Here is a 10,853-nt window from a genome sequence, read left to right on the forward strand (position 1 = left end):
TTGGAAGGAGAGAGGGAGACACACAGCAGAGAGTCCTGAGGAAAGAGAATGAGAGAGGGAGACCACAGCAGTGTCCTGAGGAAGAGAGAAGGTGAGAGGGAGACCTCAGCAGTGTTCCTGAGAAGGAGAGAGGGAGACCTCAGCAGAGTGTCCTGAGAGAGAGAGAAGGAGAGAGGGAGACCTCAGCAGAGTGTCCTGAGAGAGAGAGAATGAGAGAGAGACACAGCAGAGTTTTCTGAGGAAGAGAGAAGGATAGAGAATGAGAGCGGGAGATCACAGCAGAGTGTCCTGAGAAGGAGAGGGAAGGAGAGAGAATGAGAGAGGGAGATCACAGCAGAGTGTCCTGAGGAAGAGAGAATGAGAGAGGGAGATCACAGCAGAGTGTCCTGAGGAAGAGAGAAGGAGAGAGAATGAGAGAGGGAGATCACAGCAGAGTGTCCTGAGGAAGGAGAAGGAGAGAGAATGAGAGAGAGAGATCACAGCAGAGTGTCCTGAGGAAGAGAGAAGATTGAAACATGTTGGTATTACAGACTCGGTCAGGGACAGGTTGAAAATGTCAGTGAAGACACTGGTCAGCGCATGCTCGGAGTACACGTCCTGGTAATCCGTCTGGCCCTGCAGCCTTGTGAATGTTGACCTGWTTAAAGGTCTTACTCACATCGGCTACGGAGAGCTTAATCACACAGTCGTCTGGAACAGCTGGTGCTCTCATGCATGCTTCATTGTTGCTTTCCTCGAAGCGAGCATAGAAGTCATTTAGCCCGTCTGGTAYGCTTGTGTCACTGGGCAGCTCGCAGCTGTGCTTCCCTCTGTAGTCCTTAATAGTTTGCAAGCSCTGCCACATCCGACGAGTGTCGGAGCCGGTGTAGTACGATTCAGTCTTAGTCCTGTGTTGACATTTTGACTAATTGATGGCTCGTCGGAGGTCGTAGCGGGATTTCTTATAAGCGTATTAGTGTCCCTCTCCTTGAAAGCGGTAGCTCTAGCCTTTATCTCAGTGCGGATGTTGCCTGTAATCCATGGCTTCTGGTTGGGATATGTACGTATGGTCAGTGTGAGGACGACATCGTCGATGCACTTATTAATTAAGCCGGTGACTGATGTGGTACTCATCAATGTTTTTGGATGAATCCTGGAACATATAATAGTCCTATAGCTTAGCATCCGCTTCATCGAACCACTTCCGTACTGAGCCCGTCACTGGTACTTCCTGTATGAGTTTTTGCTTGTAAGCAGGAATCAGGAGGATAGAGTTATGGTCAGATTTGCCACATGGAGGGTGATCTAGAGTTTTGTATGAGTCTCTGTGAGTGGAGTAAAGGTGATCTAGAGTTTTGTATGTGTCTCTGTGTGTGTGGCTAAAGGTGATCTAGTTTATGACTGGTTTTGTATGAGTCTCTGTGTGTGGAGTAAAGGTGATCTAGAGTTTTTGTATGGTCTCTGTGTGTGGAGTAAAGGTGATTCTAGAGTTTTGTATGTGTCTCTGTGTGTGGAGTAAGGTGATCTAGAGTTTGTATGTGGCTCTGTGTGTGGAGTAAAGGCTGATCTAGAGTTTGTATGGTTCTGTGTGTGGAGTAAAAAGGTGATCCAGAGGTTTTGTATGGTGTTCTGTGTGTGGTAAGGTAGAGTTTTTGTATGTGTCTCTGTGTGTGGAGTAAAGGAGGATCTAGAGTTTTGTATGTGGGTCTCTGTGTGTTGGAGTAAGGTGATCTAGAGTTTTGTATGTGTCTCTGATGTGTTGGAGTAAAGTGATCTGGAGTTTTGTATGTGTCTCTGTGTGTGGAGTAAAGGGTGATCTGGAGTTTTGTATGTGTCTCTGTGTGTGGAGTTAAAGGTGATTCTAGAGTTTGTATGATGTGTCTCTGGTGCTGTGGAGTAAAGGGTGATCTGAGTGTTTTGTATGGTCTGTGTGTGTGGAGCTAAAGGTGATCTAGAGTTTTGTATAGTCTCTGTGTGTTGGAGTAAAGGTATCTAGAGTTTTTGTATGAGTCTCTGTGTGTGGAGTAAAGGGTGATCTAGAGTTTTGTTATGTGTCTTGTGTTGTGGAGTGAGTTTTTATTGTGTCTCTGTGTGTGGAGTAAGGTGATCTAGAGTTGTGTATGAGTCTCTGTGTGTGGAGTAAGAGTTTTATGATGAGTCTCTGTGTGTGGAGTAAAGCGCTTGATCTAGAGTTTTTATGTGTCTCTGTGTGTGGAGTAAAGGTGATCCAGAGGTTTTGTATGTGTTTTCTGTGTGTGGAGTAGAGTTTTATATGTGTCTCTGTGTGTGGAGGTAAAGGTGATCTAGAGGTTTTGTATGAGTCTCTGTGTGTGGAGTAAAGGTGATCCAGAGGTTTTGTATGCGTTTCTGGGTTGTGCGAGTAGAGTTTTTTGATATGTGTCTCTGTGTGTGGAGTAAAGGTGATCTAGAGTTTTGGTATGTGTTTCTGTGTGTTGGAGTAAAGGAGATCTAGAGGTTTTGTATGTTCTCTTCTGTGTGGAGTGAGAGTTTTATATGTGTCTCTGTGTGTGGAGTAAAGGAGATCTAGAGTTTTGTATGTGTTTCTGTGTGTGGAGTAAAGGTGATCTAGAGGTTTTGTATGTGTCTCTGTGTGTGGAGTAAAGGAGATCTAGAGTTTTGTATGTGTCTCTGTGTGTGGAGTAAAGGTGATCCAGAGGTTTTGCCTCTAGTTGCACATTTAACATGCTGGTAAAAAATGTGAAAAGACAGATTTCAGTTCCCCTGCAWTAAAATCACCGGCCACTTGGTGCTCCACCTCTGGATGTGCATTTCCATGTGTGTTTATGGTCCTATACAGCTCATTGYGTGTGGTCTTAGTATCAGCATCGGTTTGTGGTTGTAAATAGACAGCTATGAAAAATTTGGATGAAAACTCTCTTGGTAAATAGTATGGTCTGCAGCTTATCAATATGGCCGCTGTGGAGTTCTGCACCAGGGGCTCATTGTGCTTGAAGAATGCCAGGGTCAAGGGTGACATGGGGGTGATGGGGCTTCCCCTGCAAGGGAGCAGGTGGCCTATAGGAGAGGCACAACAAAAGTGTTGACCGCCACCTGCTTGCACCTTTAACCATTCATGGCCTCCTTGTCTGCAGCGCAAGCCGACAACTCTGTCACAAAGCGCCGGTTCCACAGTTCTGCTCACCGCACAGGCCCATATTCTAGGGTCCCAGCCGAGTGGCAGGCCATTGACTGGCTGAAAGCGCCGCCCATCAGCCTTTTAACACAGACAACGAGTGCCGAATACAATCTGTCCCGCTGCTGCTCTGAATGACAGATGTGATAATGACTTTGCTGTTCTTCTGTCCTCCTCAACATTCTAGAATGTGGCCTAATGACTGGAGTCAACCAGTTACTATTTTCTCTGCCATCAGACTAGGTGTTCGATGTTTCCTGATCGGTGCTTCCTGTTGGGTGTAATTGAAGGGTTCAAAGGTTGTGGATGTGTTTAGGGTCAGCGGTGTGATGTATTCTCACCCTGCTTTGTGTAACCAAGGGCTCTGTCCACCTTCTCTCCTCTCCTCCWCAGTATGAATGAGGCCAGGACAGGACAGGCATAGTGCTGCTATAGTTTACTGATGGAACATGGTGAACCTTAGGCCACTCCGACCTCTGACCCCTCTCTGTCTCTCTCAGGAAATGAGAACTCTCTGAGTCTCTGAGGGTTTATCTGTTTCAGGAAACACTGGGGTTGATGTCATTGTATTTCAAAATGTCTGTAATTGTTTTACCTTATAGATATGTTSTCTTTCATCCTTATTGGCTTGATCTTGAGCTGTTGGGAGATTTCTAAATTGTGTTATTAAAAAAAAAGTTTAAATCGGACTTTATGAAGAACTCAGAGACGTTGGTCATGGTGATGCTTGAAATAGCCTTGTCTGATAACTTAAACTGAACGGTCTTAGAGTCGAGGGTTTCTGTTTTTAAAAAGGAAAGAAAATTGCTTGGAATTCCTGAGAACCAAAATAAACAGGCGACAGAATGAAGTCCGCTTTTAAAAAGTCTCTTCAGCAGCTCAGTAGCAGTACGTCATGGAAGGAAGCTGAGTGGAGTGGGGGGTGGCCAAGCCAAGGAACAAGGGGTGTTTAGATTTAGAGTGGGGGTTGCAAAGGGGGTCCTCCTAACCACAGTGGGCTCACATACAAGGCAGACTGTGTGTGTGGAACTGACTGAAGTCCCTCCCTCCTCTGTTTCCCTACAGATGAGCTGGAGACAGAGAGAGAGATAGAGAGAGCAAGCGAGTGAGCAGCTGTGTGTGTGAGTGTGTATGTGAGAGAGGTGCTGAGTTCTGAAGAGCTCACACAACAGGACAGAGCCCAGCTAGCGCTGCTGAGACGGACTATGCAGAGTAGTGTCTGAGTTTGTCCTGAGGATAGACACCAAGTGGTAAGATAACTTTACAGCTGGTGTGTGTATACTGTAGTTTGTTGTTTTTATGTGCTTTTGTTTTAATTTAACTTTGTGATTTAATTTAGTTTTATTAAAATGTATGTGATTTCATTTAATTGTATTTACCTTTATGTGATTTAATTTGATTTAATTTAACCTTTTTTAACCATTTAACTATTTGTCAGACGGCAGTCAAGCATCGATCATCAGGTCACCAGAATAAGACCCTCAATATTTATTGGAAAGGAGAATCAAGCTCATCACCGTGCACTTTCACCACCCTGTGAAGTTCATCACAACTTATTTCATCTGTAGCCTAATAAACTGCATGGTTRCCCGAGTCGTAGTGGGAGGACCACACACCATATCATCGCTTGACTTTAATATGATGGTTATTATATCAATATTTGCGCAAAAAGGCATTTCCACCACCATTTCCCGCATAATTCATTTTAGCGACACAAAATGACCCAGCCAAGTCGAACGAACAAATTCCTGTTTCCATCACAGCTGTCCTGACTTTTTATTTTATACGATATGACTTTACTGTGGATGGAAGTGTGATTATTGGCATTCTCTCTTGATTATCTCTCATGCTGATGTTTTGTCTTCTGCCCTACTACAGATCAGAATGGGAAACACTGACAGCCAGTACAGCAACTTCAACGTCCCTGGGAAACCCAAACCCTGCTCTCTAAAGTTCCACTCCATTAAGGAGGAAGTCCTGTCCCCCCATAGCTGGTGGAGGGGCAGCGAGGGGGGCGGCCAGGGGTACAAAACCAGAAGCAAGGGAGGGAGGGTCAGCCTGCCCCAGCAGAAGATCACTCACAACCAGCCTTATGGCTTGTCGCAACACTACGAGCACCACATCACCAAGGAGGGCAGGGGACTGAGAGGGCCCCCAGGAGCCYAGCTGAAGTCCAGCTCTCCGCAGTGTTGTGGCAGAGGGGACASCTCCCAAGTGACCAGGAAAAGCAGTGGTCATAACGGCTATGGTTTCCTGGAGAGTAGCGGGGAGAATGTGAACGGTCTCGGTGCTAACGGGCAGCGCACCTCTGAGATGACTTCTCTGTGTGAGCCAATAGAGAGCCGCAGCAGCCCCAAGGTGCTCCTCAGTAAGGACGGCAGCATGCGTGTGGAGTTCACCAATGCCAGGAGGATGTCTCTGGAGCCCCAGGGTCTGTCAGGCCACAGCCACAATGCAGTAGCAGCCCCAGAGCCCTCTCTGACTAGGACCAGTAAGGGTAGCTCGCTCAGCTCCGAGGGCTCCTGGTACGACTCTCCTTGGGGGAACACCACAGAGCTCAACGATAATGTGTTCACATGTAGTCAGACCGCAACGAGGGACAACAGTAGTGGCTACACCACCTACTCCTCCACGCGCACTGAGGAGACGGGCTGTGGCTTCAACACCTTCTCATCCGCCCGTACTGAGGACATGTCCCCGGGGTTCAACCCCAACCTCCTCTTCCAGACCATGGATAGTAATGGTCAATATACAAGCCGAAGGTTTAACAGCAACGGGTATAACTCTTGCTCTTTGGGCCGCACTGAGGACAGTGGCATCGGAGATTCTATGATCCTCTACCCGGAGCAGAGTCAGTTTAGCCTCATCTCTCCTCCCGTGTCCCTATCTGACCTCAGCATGGCGGCTACATACCCCACCCCTCACTTCCAGGACATCCCCCAGCGCCGGGCGTCGCTGGCCTCGGTGCTGACCCTGGACGTGGTCGACCAGGAGGAGAGCTCAGAGTCGGGCGACCAGTGCTACTCCTCCGCTCACAGTCCCACGCTGCCCTGCAGGAGGGTCGCCGCCGAGCCTACCCCCATCGCCGTCAGCAACAGCAGGAAGGACAACCTGAAGAGCCGCATCCGGCGCCTCAGCGACTGGACAGGAAGTCTAAGCAGGAAGAAGAGAAGACTACAGGTTAGGAAGGAGGGGAAGAAAGGGGAGATGGAAGGAGGAGGGGAGGGTACATAGTGAAGGGGGAAAGGGGGTAAGACTGGACATGTACTGTAGACTCTTTATCAGATGACCTGTTGCCAGTTATCTATGACATGAGACTGCTGGCTGACTATGTGGGATGGTCATCTCATTGTTCAGGTTGTTTTGGTCAACGTGATTGGCTGATGGCCGTTGGCTCTTAGATTCAATCAGATGAAGCGGAACACTGCAGTGTCACAGGAATGTCTCTCTGTCAAACATCATCCTATGACTGTTAAATACTATCAGGCTCACAGTTGACAGACTGGAGCCTTGGAGATACTTGTGTAGATTGTTCTTTAAACAAAATCAAGCWAGTGAGAGAAACTCTCTTAAACACTACTATGAAAGGAAAAKCCCCACAAAAGAAAGTATTCTAACAAACGTTTCAGAACCTTATATCATTATGACAGATGTTATGTACGTCTCCTTAAGGCTTTGTGTTGAATTTGAGGGGAAAGATTTCATAGGTCAGAAAGGAAATCTTCCCTTCTTCTTTTGTCGCCGGAGAACGTTAAATTAGGCCAGAGTCACACATGACCAAGCATTTCCAGCATTACTTGAGCTAAAATACTGCCGTGAACAGCCTTTATTTGTCGACAGTGGACAAGAGGATGTAATCAGGTAATACTGGCTATGTAAGAGGAGCCCTCTACCTTTCTCTGAAAGGAGAAAGTGTTTATTGTTCGCTATTAATGAGAGCTTACGGTCGCCGTTCTARTGAACCAGTGATGTTAGGAAGGGCTTTGTCTTGTTCCAGTGGGAATGGGAATGAATTAATCGATACAGCATGTAAGAGCTTTATGTCAGTGGGTCAAGACTCGAGAGTACTCATTCACACCCAAAGATACCTACACTATAACTAATTTACCCTTTCATCTGTGGGCCTGATTCCTTTTGGGTCGCAATCTATCTTGTTAATTTGTTGGTCACAAGAAACCTTTAACATGTTTAGGCAGGGCAAGTCACAAGAATGTTTGGATAATATCCATGTGTTCTGTTARCCGTACCAGGGAAATTCCAGGCTGTTATTATAGGGGACTGATTGTTGCAAAAATATTTTACAATATCATGTTAGAGTATCTCACGATACATTTCATATTGTTTTCTAATAGAAATAGACAACAATTGCCTACTGTTCAGGAAATGGTAGTCGAGAAATTGATGYAAATGTGCCTCTTCTGTGTCCCTGATCTTGTGATATTGTAAGATTATCGTTTAACTTTACACACAAAGGTCTAGTTAGTTAGCTATTCAGACTTGTTTTCCTCCTCAAAACCATCCTGATCTCTCTCTCTTACTCTCTCTCTCTCGCTCTCTTACTCTCGTTCTCTCTCTCCCTAGGAGCCTTATGGTAGTGAGGCCAGTGAAGGCTTTATCATTGGAGTGGATCCTGGGTTAGGTGACTCCAGCTCCCAGGTAACTGGTCCAGTATGGAACTCCCTCCACACCCAGACCCTATCAGTCCGCTCTGGGGCCTCCAGGAGCCAACAGATCCACAGTGACGCCTTGCGGCAGAACATCTATGAGAATTTCATGCAGGAGCTGGAGACAGGAGGCTACAGCGGGACGGAGCGGACCGAGCCCTCGGAGGATGGAGAGGGGGAGGACATGGGAGGAGCAGGGGGAATAGGAGGGGGGGAACAGGGGGAGAGTAGTGGCAGTGGCTCCCTGGGCTCTCTGGAGCAGCTGGACCTGCTGTTTGAGAAGGAGCAGGGGGTGGTACGCAGGGCCGGCTGGCTCTCCATCAAACCCCTCCTCACCCTGCATAAGGACAGGAAGCTGGAGCTCGTGGCCCGCAGGAAGTGGAGGCAGTACTGGGTCACACTCAAAGGTAGGGCTCCCTCCGCCTTCCACCTACACATGCTGGAAATAATCTGTAAAACATACAGACAATAGGGGTACATCCCAAATGGCACCCTATTCCCTATATAGTGCACTTCTTTTGACCAGAGCCCTAGTGCACTATAAAAGGAATAGGGTGCCATTTGGGATGCTGACTAGGTCCCCCTTGGGAAAGAAGTCTTCTGACCACCATTGGACAACCTGGTTAAATATAGGTTGCATGCACGTTGTTAGATATATGTTCTGTAGGTATTCCCACTTAAAGCTGTGTGTTAGCTGAAGCCTCCTCTCCTCTCTGGTGCATACAGGGTGTACCCTTCTGTTCTATGAGACCTATGGGAAAAGCAGCTGTCCCGAGCAGGAGCTGTCCCCGCGCTACGCCCTGCTTGCTGAGGACAGCATAGTCCAGGCGATCCCTGAACACCCCAAGAAGGAGAACGTCTTCTGCCTGAGCAACGGCTACGGAGATGTCTATCTGTTGCAGGTACGTTCTACCCGAAGCTCGGATGTACAGTAGCTATATGCGCTATAGCCTCCATACCCAACTGGCAGACTGCAGACCAGATCTGGACCCAGAACAGGGTGATTTAAAAATATATTATTATTATATAATATAATATTATTTATTTTTTGCTGGGTCAGGCTTCGACCCCTGGTATCATTTAAACACACATAAGACAGGGAAGAATGCATAGAATTGCAGTAAATTAGCTTTAAAACAGAAAAAAGAATCTCTGCCCATGGCAAAATGTGTAGAATTGCTGGAAATTAGCTTTAAAATTGCCACATTTTCTCTCCGCCAACAAGACAGGTGTGAACAGTTTGGGGTCGCATGGATTGTGAGGTGGGGGGTTTGTTACCACGCCATTAAATTACATTATCCATCTGGACCTTTGCCACCTAGGAAATGTGTGACCGGACCTTCTCAAATAGTAGTGGAGTACCCCTGCACTATCGTATGCACTGTGAACTCTGCACAATAGCCTGGGGATGAGGTTAGTTCCACACAGACTGTTGTGCCATCAATGGAGGCACCTGTCATGTTTGAATCTGCAGTACGTCATCATGTTGATGCAGTCTTTACAAATTGGACATTATAACACTCTGAGCTTGTCTCTTGTTTATTTGTAGGATGTTCTCTTTTTCTTAGAGCACAGTGTGAATGGCTGAGGGGAAACATTTTGGGGGTTTAATGGTTTTCTGCTGTATTTCCTGCTCCTGTCTCACAGGTGACAGGGTTGTGCTTTCTACTCAGACTGCAGTCTGTTGAGAGGGTTTGTAACAGCTCCTGCTATGGGACAAGCACAAGTATGGACTTGTGGCTGGACATCTGCTTTTTAGGATTTTCTGTGCTGTTGTTTTTGCTTGGTAATGACTACGTTGGTGTTGGTTATGTCCTGTCTGGGTGTAGTGTCAGCTTTACAGCTCCATTGTTACAGTGTATGTTCTATAAGAGGGTGAAATGGCAGTGTTGGGAAAAACCTCCCTACTGGCTGATCTGAGTAGACTAGTCGTGTATGATTTTTAAAGGTTTGAAATTTTTATTTCGCCTTTATTTAACCAGGTAGGCCAGTTGAGAACAAGTTCTCATTTACAACTGCGACCTGGCCAAGATAAAGCATAGCAATTCGACACATACAACAACACAGAGTTACACATAAACAAACGTAAAGTCAATAACACAAAAGAAAAATAGAAAGATCTATGTACAGTGTGAGCAAATGTAGAAGAGTAGGGAGGTAGGCAATAAATAGACCATAGAGGCAAAAATAATTACAATTTAGCATTAATACTGGAGTGATAGATGTGCAGATGATGATGTGCAAGTAGAGATACTGGTGTGCAAAAGAGCAAGAGGGTAAGTAATAATGTGGTAGTTGGGTGTGCTATTTACAGATAGCGTCCTAAATGCCACACTAATTCCCTATATAGTGCCCCGTGGGCCCTGGTCAAAAGTAGTGCACTATGTTAGGAATAGGGTGCCATTTTGGATGCATCCAGTGTGTCTGTTTGGAAATAGGGTTGTTTGCCTCATTTTTCCACATTCGAGAGGGAAGGTCTTTTCTCTTGAATGTGCATTACACTCAGTTTTACGAGCGTTGAAAGCACCTTCTTTTTCCCAGAGAGTAACATTCATTTGATTCAGTTACCAAGTGTTTACCAGACACACAAATCACACCGCAGGGCTGTATCTACCCAACATCACCATGGCAACGGGGAAACCTTGGCCTGAGGCAGTGAAGCCTTATAGCGAAAGTGATGAATGTGTCAAGGGGCTTTTGTTTGGCACTTAAGGATCCCCATCTGGGAATAGAGAGAGAAAGCAGAGCAATGACAACCATGTTCCCCTGCCCTTCCCTTAGCCTGGCACTGTGTCACCTGGCTCCATGTTCCCCTGCCCTTCCCTTAGCCTGGCACTGTGTCACCTGGCTCTTTTTTTTTTTTTTTTTTTTTTTTTTTTTTTTTCTTTTTTTTTTTTTTTTTTTTTTTTTTTTTTTTTTTTTTTTTCCCCTCCCTGTTCCCTTAGCCTAGGCAACTGTGTCACCTGGTCCCATCTTCCCCTACCCTTCCCTTAGCCTGGCACTGTGGTCACCTGGTCCATGTTCCCCCTCGCTTCCTTAGCCTGCCACTGTGTCAG

At 46.4% G+C, this 10,853-nt stretch overlaps 1 protein-coding gene across 2 annotated transcripts in view; it reads left to right on the forward strand.

Moving 5' to 3' along the window:
* LOC112072826 (rho guanine nucleotide exchange factor TIAM2-like) overlaps positions 1 to 10,853 on the forward strand; it is an 82,616-nt gene that overhangs the window by 36,227 nt on the left and 35,536 nt on the right. Inside the window, exons 1-4 of one of the 2 annotated variants that reach the window (XM_024140223.2) lie at positions 4,201 to 4,383; positions 5,012 to 6,313; positions 7,715 to 8,204; positions 8,524 to 8,699. In XM_024140223.2, the coding sequence (XP_023995991.1) occupies positions 5,018 to 6,313; positions 7,715 to 8,204; positions 8,524 to 8,699 (1,962 nt within the window). In that variant the 5' untranslated portion in view covers positions 4,201 to 4,383; positions 5,012 to 5,017. Of the gene's footprint in view, positions 1 to 4,200; positions 4,384 to 5,011; positions 6,314 to 7,714; positions 8,205 to 8,523; positions 8,700 to 10,853 lie in introns of those variants that run through there. The other variant, XM_024140224.2, reaches the window with a different exon arrangement.

Source organism: Salvelinus sp. IW2-2015, unplaced genomic scaffold (genome assembly GCF_002910315.2).
Source record: "Salvelinus sp. IW2-2015 unplaced genomic scaffold, ASM291031v2 Un_scaffold2053, whole genome shotgun sequence".
Lineage (NCBI taxonomy): Eukaryota > Metazoa > Chordata > Actinopteri > Salmoniformes > Salmonidae > Salvelinus > Salvelinus sp. IW2-2015.